This window comes from Manacus vitellinus, unplaced genomic scaffold (assembly GCF_001715985.3).
Source record: "Manacus vitellinus isolate BGI_N305 unplaced genomic scaffold, ASM171598v3 scaffold_32_pilon, whole genome shotgun sequence".
Classification (NCBI taxonomy): domain Eukaryota; kingdom Metazoa; phylum Chordata; class Aves; order Passeriformes; family Pipridae; genus Manacus; species Manacus vitellinus.
The window spans coordinates 3,578,807-3,591,172 of NW_021940460.1; the positions used below are offsets into that span (position 1 = coordinate 3,578,807).

Here is a 12,366-nt window from a genome sequence, read left to right on the forward strand (position 1 = left end):
TATTAACAAACAGAAAGTTAATGCCCTTATGTGCTGTTTCATTATTCAGCTGGTTTACTGTGCTGAAATCTCTGTCTGTTGCACACAAGAAACCTGTCAAAACAAAACACTGAAAACACACAAGTCCCTTTTTTTTGTAGGTTTTTGACCCAAACCAAGAGGAAAATGAAGAAAGTGCCGTCGTCGTGATGGAAGAATCGAACAAAAAGACCAAATTAGCGAAGGACACGGTAATTTTTGTACCATTGCCACTGACAAATACTCTTCAGATCTTCACTGTTTAAAAATCATACCTGATCCGTGGTGATGGACTTAATTGCATTTCTCTGTCTGAGGAAAAAGGCTGTTGCTCTACTGATGTTTGTTTTAAAGGTGCAGCACATGGATGGCTTGTTGGAAGTGCACGTTTGAGTCTCTTGGGCTGCTGGTGTAGGTGTAGCTGGTTGAATAGATGGCTGTCAGAGAAGGATTGGCTTTCTCCTGGAATCAGCACAGGCCTCTCCTTTTTGCAGCCACAGTCTGAATTGTGGCTGTGATGCACAGCCAGCTGAATTCCAGGTCTCACGTTTTAAGAACCGCAGAGATTCCAGGCATAAAGCATTACAGGCATTAGCAGAGAGGAGAGAGTCAGGTGGGGCTGTTACCTCAGATGTTCCTTGGAAGCTCCTCTTTGATACTTACTTAATATGACAGAGAAGTCTGTATTATGTTCTGCTTTTAGCTCTTGTGAAGACCTGCTGTCCGATATCTGAGCTGTCTTTACTTGGATCTAAGGGCTGGAAGAAAGGCAGGGGGTAGGGGAGGCTCGAGGTTTTATTTGTGAACAGTGACACACTGAGAATGGAGTAGGGCTTGAGGAATGGTGGGGTCAGGAGATGAACTTCTCATCCTCAGGACGAGGAAGGGAGCGAGGACTCCTCGGATGAAGGTGACACCGACAGTGGAGATGAGGAGGAGAACGAAGAAGTCGATGATGATTTTCGCAGTCAGCTGATGAATGTTCTGCAAGCGGGGAATGCACTGGTATGTTTTCACTGCCTACCTTGGTACAGATACCAGGAGGTTTGGGGTGGTGAAAGATGATCTAATAACCCACATCCTGTCTGAACTCGTGCAGTGACAGCCCTGGCAGCCATCTCTGTATGGCACTTGAAGCAGGAGGTCAGGACCTTTAAGTGAGCTGTGGGAATAAGTCACTTGTTCTTTTATTTATTGTTAAAATGTCCTGAGCACTTTAGCTTGTCTAGTCTAGCCTGACACAGCTTGTGCTCCTGCCTGTAATAAATGAGATTGATGTGAGCTGAAGCACTAAGATACTGTTTGTGATGACTGCATTGGCTGGCCTGTGTGAAGGAGTGATCCCAGAAGGCCACTCTGGAGACTTCTTGAAGCAGCAGTAGAGTTTGGTTTAATGATTCTGATAAAGGCTGCAGACATACCAACATCTGAACCTCTTCATTGAAGAAGCAACAGCACAGAGGGTCTCAGGGTCAAAACCTCAGCCTCTTCCCTCTCCTGAATCCTTTAGTCTAGCTGTTAGTGCTGTGCAGCCAGGGTTACCTGATGAGAAATACAAGCAGGATTTCTCATGGGCCTGAGAATCTGTGTTCCCTTTGTTGTTCTGGGTTTTGAGGTATTTACATCCCTCCTTGAGTCTGGTCTTGGCTGTGGTTTTCTCTCCTCTGTCTTTCGAAGTACATGAGTTGACGTGTTGTTTTTGTATTCTAAAAACAAAAGGGTGGAGATGGGAGTGATGAAGAGCTGGATGATGAGGCTATGATGGCTCTTGACAAGAACATCTCAGCCCTTTTTGCGGAGCAGCAGAAACGGATCCAGGCAAAGAAGGATGAGAAAGACAAGATCAGGAAAGAGAAGATCCTGCGGAGAGATTTCAAGACTAAGGTGGGAGAGATGTGTTTGATGTGAAGACCTCTGGCTTAGCAGCACCTAAGTTGAAGCCTACAGCATGCCATGAACTACCTGACACTGAATAACTTGGTCATTTATGTATGTCATGAGCTCCTGGAGGCTGGGACTGGATTGTTCTGGCTTGGTACAGCACCTGGCACAACACTGTTGTGGTCAGTGACTGGGGCTTCACAGGCCTTCTTCAAAAAAAAAACCCAGTGCTGTGCTTTCAAAAAGTGGACCATGGTTGCCATTTGCTGATCTGAAATGCTTCAGTTTGTTAGATCCTTCCCCACCCCTCCCCAGTGGTGTCTGTTGGTTTTTGTAAACTGGGCAGGCTTGATGTTCCTTAGTGTGACTTGCATGAAATTCCTCGGGTAATTTTGCAACATAAGCTTTTTTTCTTTGGCTTGTTTTGTCGGTAAAATCAGGGGGATTATGATGAACCCCCCGGGTTGGTTTTGACTGTAATGCTGAGTTCAGGCCACCTGGTGTCAGCATGGACCGCCTGGGATATTCCAGCATCCAGGGACAGCTCCAGCTGCTCCCAGACAGAAGTGTCTGCAGTCAGGTTAACCAAGGTGAAAGCTGAACAGTGGAGTGAGCCAGTGGCTTTACTGCACTTCCATGGATGCTGTTGTGTAAAAGGGCTGATTTTATGCAATGCACTGTGTGGGAGTCAAGAGGAGCTTGGAGTTGGTGCTAACAGAGACCTGTGCCAGGTAATAGTGACTGCAGGTCTGGCCAGGTGACAGTGATTCTCATAACTGCTCTTTCTAGGTGGTGTCACTGCACAAAATAGAGCTGCAACCAGCAGACAACCTTTAATCTTTGGTTGCAAATTTTTAATTTTCAGTTTCTCGTGCTCTAACAGGACAAATGATAGCAGAAGGTGTGCAAATCTCAGGTGCAGGTTCCTTTCTTCAGCCCATGCCAGTCTGAAGGTGCTCTGGGTAGATCCATCTTGTTTCCCTGCCTGCACTGGTTCTCATGCCAGTAACTCCCGTGTTTGCAGGTGCTGGATCTGATTGATGTGTTCCTGATGAAGCAAGCAGAGAACCCCTTGGTGTTTGATATCATTGAGCCCCTGCTTCAGTTGATTGAACAATGCATGAGCTCAGGCTCTGACAAGCAGGAGGTTGACTTCCTCCGGAAAACAGCCAGTATCTTCAAGTAAGTGCCCTTAGACTTCCAGATAATACACAATGGCTTTTCATCAACAACACTGGTGTTGGTTGAACCCCAGGAGTTGGTCTTTCTAACAGTGAAGGCAGTTGCTGAGTTTATAGGTTGTGTAGGATTAGATTATCAGCACCACACATACACACAGTGCTTAGTCATAACCTGCAGGAAAGGAATTTGGATCTGGGGTTTCTAGGCTGAGGGACTTCAGGTGTCAGACCTGTCAAACCAGGTGGAAACCTCAAGAACAAACACTGGTACTGCAGGCATGGTGCCATGTCACTGAGTATCTCCACAGGCCTCTGACCTCCGAGTCAGACCATGAAACAACTCCCAAGGCTTAAAGAGTGGCTGAAGCAAAACTCCCCACATGTTTTTATTGAGACAGAGTGGAAATTCTCTGTTCATAGCCAGAAAAGAGGGATGATACCAGCTAAACAGACATAATGCCTGGTGCGTGTCATGAGTTGTTGTCTGTGCACCACTCCCTGACAACCTCACTGCTGCTCTAAAGCATTTTTAGTGCTGCTCTCTCCCCCCAGTTGAGAAACAGTTGTGAAGTAATAAGGTTCAAGGCACCCCCTTTGTGGGAGCTCTGAAGGAAAGTCAACTGTGGGGCCTAAATAGGTGCTTGAAGGTGAAGATTAAGTGTCCTCATCCTTCTTGCCACAGCAGTGTGCTGCTCCCAGCTTACTGTTGTTGATGTTATCACTCCCTGCATGTTGGGTTTGTTTGATAAGGTGATGAGGGTTCCTGATCAGGTGTTCCCAGAGCTCTCTGTAGGTAATGGGTTTGTCTGTGGTGCCCTGCAGGAACTCGCTGTGCCGCAATAAGCAGTACTGCAAGAGAGTGGACACCCTGCAGGAACATGTGCACACCTTAGTGCAGAGGCTGGTGAAGAAAGCCTGCAAGCACACTGACTCTGCAGTGGCTCTCTATTACTTCAGGTGAGTGTCCTCCAGGAGCATCTCTGCTGGTGCTGTGAGCAGGTGTGATGTTGCATGTTAAAAAAGGTCTGAGAAGCAAGGGAATCCCTGAAGGCTTGGTGCCAGCATCTGTGTCTTACATGAGGACTAGTCAGTCCTGGCAGGCTGAAGCATTTTCAAACAGATGTCTGTTTTTTGGTGATCATCCTATATGGGCTCTGTAATTCAGAAATGGTCTGATACAGCTTTGCTGGTGGTGGTGGGAAGCGCTTCCTTGAGGCTTCCTCTGGGAGTAATGCAGTGTGGGGGATGAGTGTAATTTCTAGGCAACCTGTGATGATCATTCTGTCAATACAGTGTTTACTGTCTCCATGATAGCACAATGAGGACATTAATGATTATGAATCCTGACTGTACATATCAGTGTTCTCTCCTTTGTTGCCGAATACAGGAAAATGAAGATAAGCCAGATGTGTATTTGTTAGGAAACATGAGTGATCTTGCTGTTCCTTGGTGCAAATTGGAGTGCTATTTACCAGCAGGCTCTCTTGTGCCATGCAGGCAGTTTCAGGAGGACTTTCATACTCAGTCTGGGATTTCTCAACTCAGCTGTGTGTGCAGTGGGTACCGTGTTGCATGGTCAACCCAGTGCCATGGGGCAGTGTTGGCTCTCAGCACACCTGCCTCGAGGCTGTGCAGGAACTGTGGTACTTCTGGCAACACAGGGCTGTCTGTGTGTGCTGCATGGCTCCCTGACAGCTTCCCAGCAGTGGCAGTCCTGGGTGGAGCTGTGCCCAGTTCATTCATTTTCCAAAAGTAGCAGTGTCTCCCTGGTCTCCCAGTTGATGTGCCCCAGTTCTCCAGCACACAGCAGCCTGGGCTGAGAGGCTGCACTGCAGCACTGGCTGAGATGTGCAGGCTCCAAAATCCTGGGTGAATGCAGGAGTCCTCAAATGCCAGTCAAAAGCATGAGCCTGAGGAAACCAGGCTGATAGTGAGGATGTCTGACTGTGGTGATGGCTAATGAAACATGCAGCCTCCTAAGATTTATTTGTATGTCTGGCAAAAGTGGGTTAGACTGAGGGAGGGGGCTCTCTCAGACTCTATAACCCTCTTTGTTATAGAATAAACTGCCTGCACTGCTTGGCCTCTACCCTCAGGTGGCTTTGCAGTGGTACTGTGGCACTGTGGTAACTGATATGTTCTCCCCTTTTCTTTTTTAGTGCCTCATTATACCTGCTCAAAGTGTTGAAAGGAAACACGTCATCAGCTGTTCCTCCCCCTCAGCCAGAGAAGCAGAGTGACAGCAGAGCGAAGCAGGAGTGTCAGGTAGGCCATGAGGCTGCTCCTGAGGATGTGTTTTTTGCCAGTAAAGTTGCATGGCCTGATTTTGCTGAGTGGGCCTTGCTTGTTCAGTGTTCCTGGGCCTGCTGCCTGCAGGTACCTGTCTACATGATTTCCATAAAGCTGAGCTCCTTATCCCCTTCTGGCCCTCACCCTCCTGCCTTTCAGTGCCTGCTTGCCCATAGCCACTGGGGCTGCTGATGCCCAGTGGATCCAGGTTAATGGCTGAAGAAGCCTGATGTGTATTTGTGCTGCTCTCCTCCCTGATTTGCTGTTTTTTCCATTAACCTCTTGGCAGTCACTCTGAGTTCTTGTCCAGAGGAGCAGAGAGGCACAGGACAGTGGTGGATGAGAGTGAACTCCTGTCTCCCTGAGGTTTGGGCTGAGTTATATCTGGGTGAAGAGCATGTGGAGCAGCCCTGATTTCAGTGGTAGCTGTTTGCAAGGAGACTCTTCCTCTGGTTGTGGCCACTACTCGGGAAGCCTTAATGCCTGGTCCCCTATCACCTACTGTCTCTGCTGCATTTCACAGGTCTCAGAGCATAGTGACCCTTTATACTGTGCAGCCCACTGCAGTCACCTCCACTGGAAACCCAGCAAAGTAGTGTTTCACCAGCTGACCTGATACTTGCCTCTGAACCTCTCAAATTGAGTGCAGGAATTAATGCCTTAATCCTGTTGACATCTTGTGGGGGAGAAAAACAAACAGGGCTACCTCATGCCAGGGGAGGGCCTGGAAATCACACACACTGAGGTATTATTGGAGGCTGAAAAGACAGCCAGTGTTTCTAGGGCTTAGTGAGAGGCTGAGAGTGTTAATCCAAGCAGCTCTTGTGCTGTGCTGGGCATTTCTGGAAACAAAGTGGGAGATCTGTGGGGAATGTAAACAACCTACTTGATGTTGAGGCTGGAGTGAGGCTGGAGTGAGACGTGCTCCACAGCATCCTTGTGCAACTTCACAGGGAAGGCTCTTATTCCTGTGGGAGCAGTGCTGTGGTCCTGTCCAGGCAAGGACAGAGCCAGCAGCTGATGTCTGAGGGAAATGACAGTTCAATTTGTGTGATATTGCTGGTGCTGACATTGTGTTGAGGCCAGGAAGGTTTTGCAGTGGGGGACCAGAGACAAAGGTGTGGTGTGTTTCCAGTGAGCTGTGCTTTGTGAGCATAATTTGGAGCTTTTCAATAATCAGGGAAGTGGAACTAGAGCAGAGCTTAGGGTGCACTGGTCCAATTTATGGAAAAGCTGGCCAAATTTATGGAAAAATTGTAGAAGAATTTTTTCGTGGTAAACATATGCATGGCAGGAGGAATCAGTTTTTTCCCCTACAGATGTGCCTGTCAAACAAATGCTAAGTAGAGACACTCAGTTAGGAAACTGAGGTCACATGCTTCAAGATCCATCAACCCTGTCCCACTTTAGCCTGTGTTCAGCTGCAGTAGCACTGGGAGTTTGACCTGAGAACAGGACACCACATTAACTTGCCATGGGGCCATGGAAAAATTCCTTGGGCACAGGTTCACAAAAGGCCCATCCACTGTTGTGAAAATCACAGCTTTGGGAAGATCTTCCTTCCCAAAGAGCTGTAGCTTCCCTGGCAATATGAGGTCAGGAACGCTGGAATGTGATGCTCCACACTTGGATCTCTGTTCACTCCTGTGTTTGGTTAGATCCACATGGCCTGTGCAGGTCTGGGCTGTTTGCTGTGTTTGGGATCCTTGTTCCCCACCAGAGGGAGATATTGGAGCATGGGCAGTGTCCTGGGATTGCTGGATCCCTGCTTGCAGCCAAGGCTTGTCTACTGAGTCCCTGGGAGTCCTGGACATAGCTCCAAGTGTGTGGAGATCTAGATACCCACATACACTAATATCTACAGGTCCCCAACTGAGAACACCCTGTGCACAGCCCAGCCCAGCTGCTGCAGGATGGTCTGGGAGTGCTCTGTGAGCCTCGTGTGTTAGACATGCCCAGCACAAACCTAGAGCACAGCCCCCACACTACCCTGCCTGCACTGTGTGTAGCCTTACTAGAAAGCTGTGCTGCCCTTCACTGACATGGTCATACTGCTGGTGGTGCTTGGGAGAGCACGTTTGGGGCCCACTTGGTTGTTCCTTCGTGGTTCTGTGTCGTGTCTCGTAGGCCTCTGTGATATAAACTATTCAAGAACAGTCGTCGGAAAAATCTCTGTGCACTGATAAAAATGAATTTCTTCGTTGCTAGTGGTTCATCCTTGTGTTTCACTGGGAATGTTGTTGTGATTTTTTCCCCCCAGCTGTTGAACCCAGGCTGTTTGGATGTGAAGAGGGTGGCTGTTGCCTACCGCCAGGCACTGACCCAGTTCCTGAGCAGACGGAACAGTCCCCTCACGTGCTCCATGTTCCACGATCTCTTCAAACGCTTCCCGGTAGGTCTTGCTGACTTGTGTGCTGACTGTCTTCTGCTGACTGTGCTTGTAATTCTGGGGGAAGTAGGGAGAGAAATTTCTCTGCTTTACTGTGGGCTTTTAAACTGCTGTGAGGCTTTAGTGGATCTTCACCTGCTCAGTGAACATGTTTTAACAGCAGCACTGCAGAAGGCCAGGATCTCATTTATGGTTTGGATTGGGATTCTGCATGGAAAATGCAGGTGAACAGAAAGCTGCTCTTTAAAGCATAGCATAAGAAGCTCTAATTTTTTACCAATATTCAGGACAACGTGGATGAATAAATTTTGCACCAAGGCAAAATGGGCCAGCTTGTTCAAACAGCCAGTGTAGCTCCTGTCCAGCTCTGCTCTGTCTGCATGCTCAGTTTCTCAGTTTTCTTCCAAGAAGGCTGAGGAGTGTAGAGACTAATTGGAATCTAACCTGCAAGCTGGATGTTCAGACAGTGTCAGTGTCTGAAACGTTTGAGGTATTTCCTGCAAACTTGACCCATGCCCAGGGCTGGTCTCCACTATGAGGACAGCCAGTTTTTAAGAAACAGGCCTTGGGCCTGAATGTCCTACAGTCCTTCAGGGATTTTAAGGTCAGAGTGAGCCAGAGGCAGTTGCCAGAAGCCCTTTCTCAAAACCTTTTAGGATTATGTCTGACTGAGGTGGGAGGAGATGTAGGTTTGTGTAACTGAGGGAAGATACTTTCAGACTCTGAGGGAATCCATCTAGGACAGAATTCTTCTGCTTACCAGGTTTCTTAGGACACCAACCCACAATGCCACCCATGTAAGTTTGTGAAATGGGGGGAGGGCAGGGTTGGGTGCTGCCCACATGGACAGCAAGCTTAAGATCCCATGTGACTGTTCCTTGAAGAAATGTCTTTTAAAATCACTACATCCACACATCTTTGAAATACTGCCAGAGATGGTGACTCAGCCACTTCCCTGGGGAGTCTGTTCCAATGCCTGACAACCCTTTCAGTGAAGCAATTCCCCAATATCCAGCCTAAACTCCCTGGCACAACTTGAACCTGTTTCTTCTTGTCCTGTCCCTTGTTCCCTGGGAGCAGAGCCCGACCCCCCCTGGCTTCACCCTCCTGTCAAGGAGTTGGAGGGAGGGAGAAAGTCCCCCTGAGCCTCTTTTTCTCCAGGCTGAGCCCCCTCAGCTCCTCCTCAGACTTGTACTGCAGACCCTTCCCCAGCTCTGTTCCCTTCTCTGGACACACTCCAGCACTAGAATGTCTTTCTTGTCATGAGGAGTCCAGACCCAACCCCAGGATTCAATGTGTGGCCTCAGCAGTGATTACAGGAGGATGATTACTGCTCTTGTCCTATCATAAAGGAACAACTTTGGGATAGATAACCTGTCTCCAGGGAGGCTTTCCTCCTGACACAGTTGTTTCTGGCCACTGTAGCAGGTGGTTTTAGGTGTTTACCAGACACTGAGGTTCTCTAGTCTAACTTGGCATCCTCTCCTTTGCCTGGGACTGTGCACAAAGTGAACTGACACACTGCATAAAGTGTCAGGCAGATGCAGACCTTAGTCATCCCCAGGCAGAACACAGGAGGTGAAATGCCTCATTTTTCCAAGTGAAGACTTTTGCTGCTGATTTTTGTTGTGATCAAGATTTCTCCCAGGGCTGGTGTGAGCAAAGCTGTTAATTTTCTAATAAGCTGTTGCTGATCTCTTTCTCGTGGCATTTTCTTCTTACTCAAGAAGCTGTGTAAAATATAGACTGTTTTACTTGAAAAACAAACCTGTCTGTCAGCAAACCATTAATAAGAGACTGTCTTTGTTACAGATCATGTGTAAGCCATTAGTAGACACTCTTGTCGAGTTTATCACAGCGGCAGCCAGGCAACATCAGCAGGTAAGAATGAAAGTAAACACACAAAGCTGTATTAAACAGTCAATCAGAGGAGTCACTTCATCATGGCAGCTCAGATGGTTCTTAATATGCTTATTATACGTCCCTAGGGCTGCCCAGTTTTGGAAGTGGCTTCCATGGGGGGAGGAACTTTGGCAAATACTGCCTTGCTGCTTCAGGTGTGTGACTGAAGTTGTGGAAGTGCCTATTTTTTTTTATTTATTTATTTATTTATTTATTTATTTACAGTCACGGGGGTCCTTTGGTATCACCTGCTTTCAGAACTGCCTGTCGAGGCCTGATTGTGGTGGGGGTTGACTCCAGTTGCTTATTCCTTGATTACTTCCTCCTTGGGAAGATGTTCCTCTGTGTAAATGGAGCATGTTGTAATCCCTGCCCTCCCCATGCTACCCTGAGGTCAGGTTCCAGAGCCTGGCCTGTGCCTTGCCAGCTGTCCTGCATTTTCTAGGCCATGTGCTGCTGTGTTTAGTTTAAAACCACCTGTACCACAGATCCGATTTTTGATGGTTGATTGCATGTGCCTGACTAACACAAAATTAGTGGAGCCTTATCAATAAAACATTGCAGGGTGAGTGCACAGCTCAGTGTTGCTGGAGCAGGGAATGAGGCCTGTCTGGATTTTCCCTGCAGTGGGGGGGCCTTCTACACTGTTAATAACCAAAACCCCTTTAGGCCAGTAGCACTGTCTCACACTTTCCCACCCCCCAGCTGTACCCTGTGTCTGTCCCCTGCAGGAGTGCATCCTGGATTGATCTTTCTGTTTCATAAATAGCTGTTTTATTGTTTCTGACCATTGGAGGGAATGCGAAGGGGTAGGTATGTATTTACAGTGAGGCTGCTTTACATTGTCAGTGTAAATTGCATTTTAGACTGTTTTACCCAACAGGAATGGCTTTGATTTAAAGGGGAAAAAAAGAGTGAATTAAGCTATTAATAATTTCAGTGGATAGAAATAAGGATGTGTTACACAAATAACAAACAAATTAATTGTAAGGCACATAATTGATCCCATCCTCAAGAGACCAGAAGAGCATCCTAAGCAGACAGCTTCATTATGTGGGTATCTTTGCTTCTCCACAGGGAACAGCACTGTCCTTCTTCCAGGGCTTCCACAGTTATCTGCTCAAGCTTTGTTTGCAGAGCCTGTTTATCTGTGGGTGGGAGGAGTAGGGGAGGATGTGTGGTGTGTGTGGGAGCTGGGTACAGAACATGGATATACTGCTGTTCAAACAGGCAGTGTGGAGGGTGAGCTCTGCAAAGTCTGTGGAGCCTGGAGTTGCAGCTCTACATTTCTTGCACACTGCTTCCTTTTCAGGAATTCTGGCTTCCTGGTGTCAAATGTCTGATTTGACAGGCCTTCAGTTAAATTTTCCCACTGATTCTCAGTGCAAATGTGCTTTGGTGGTGTCCCAAAGGGTAGGGTAGGACTCAGGCTAGGTGGGTGTATGTGGCAAAGTGGTGTGGGTAAAGCAGGGGCTTAACTTCTCCCTGGCAGCCTCTGGAGGAATGAGGTGGAGAGACTCAAATACCAGAAGGGCTGTCCTAACTCAGAGTCCTGAAGACACCAAAGATCTCATGATACCCTGAATTTGGCCAGCCCTGATGGTTGAGGGGCAAGTGGGCTAGTCTCCCATTGTCAGCCCTGAATATTGGCTTCTGGTCATTAAAGTAGCTTAGTCCCAGGGACGGGAGGTTTAATGTCCCTTCTTACAGTCCTGTTATCAGTGCTGATCGTTCTGGCTGTGCCTGCTGCATCTGTATGGACAGCTAATCCCACTGGGATCCTGCCTTGGCTCTGCAGATCCCTTTGGCAGGGTGTCCTCGGGGCCGTGCCGGGTGGGGAGAGCCGTGCTCTGCACGGGGAGGTGGAGGCTCAGCTCTGGGCAGGTGTCTCCTGTTGGCCTGGTTATGAACCCTGGGGCTGCTGGCCACTGTCCCAGCCAGCCTGGGGGAGAAGGAGATGCACCTTCAGGTTGTTTAGGTAGTTAGGAGCAAAAAGAAAAGCGGTTCATGAAGAAGATGTAAGGGGGGTGTTCCTTCCTCCTCACCCCATATACCTGGGCTTTGTGGGAGCAGCGTGGAGTCAGGGGGTCTTGGTTACGTCTCCTCTCAGCCAGACTGGTCCCTAAGTTTTTAGGGCTTTTAAGGCAAGATCTTGTGCCCACTGGCATACCTGCCCAGCTTCTACTTCAGGGGGCTGTGCTCTTGCTGGGACCTCTAGTACAAAGTCAAACTTGATCACTGAGTGATCACCCTGGACAGCTTGGCTGAGGTGATTTGCAGAGCACAGTGTACAGCGAGGCCTGGACCTGCCTGGGCTCTTGTCAAGAAGTAGTAAACCTGAACTGTATGTGCAACGTTGTTCCTGTGCCTTGTGTTGTTGGCTGCTGCAGGTCTGTCAAACTCAATTTCTGGGCAGTTGTAACTGAGAGAGGCTCCTCTAGGAAATGCAGGAGCTGTTCAGATGCTGCTCAGCTGGCACTGGCTTGGAGAGAAGCAGTCTGGCCTCTCCAGCCCCAGCTGTTTGTCCTGGCCCTGGGGACCTCACTGTCTGCCTGCTGCCCAGGTGTTCGTGCATTTACGTCACAAAATGGTCACAAGGATGATTTGGCTGAAAACTTAACCTTCCTCTTTCACACATACTTTCCCCCCCCACCTTTTGCTGTGTTAAAGTTAACTTTAATCAATTCACTGGTCTTGCTCAGGGCA

The 12,366-nt window shown here is 48.3% G+C and overlaps 1 protein-coding gene across 1 annotated transcript in view; it reads left to right on the forward strand.

Annotated features, from left to right (window-relative positions):
• MYBBP1A (MYB binding protein 1a) overlaps nucleotides 1-12,366 on the forward strand; it is a 56,100-nt gene that overhangs the window by 12,633 nt on the left and 31,101 nt on the right. The window contains 8 exon segments of the mRNA XM_029961250.1: nucleotides 141-230; nucleotides 895-1,023; nucleotides 1,738-1,902; nucleotides 2,924-3,081; nucleotides 3,903-4,037; nucleotides 5,240-5,345; nucleotides 7,630-7,761; nucleotides 9,571-9,639. Of these exon segments, the coding sequence (XP_029817110.1) occupies nucleotides 141-230; nucleotides 895-1,023; nucleotides 1,738-1,902; nucleotides 2,924-3,081; nucleotides 3,903-4,037; nucleotides 5,240-5,345; nucleotides 7,630-7,761; nucleotides 9,571-9,639 (984 nt within the window).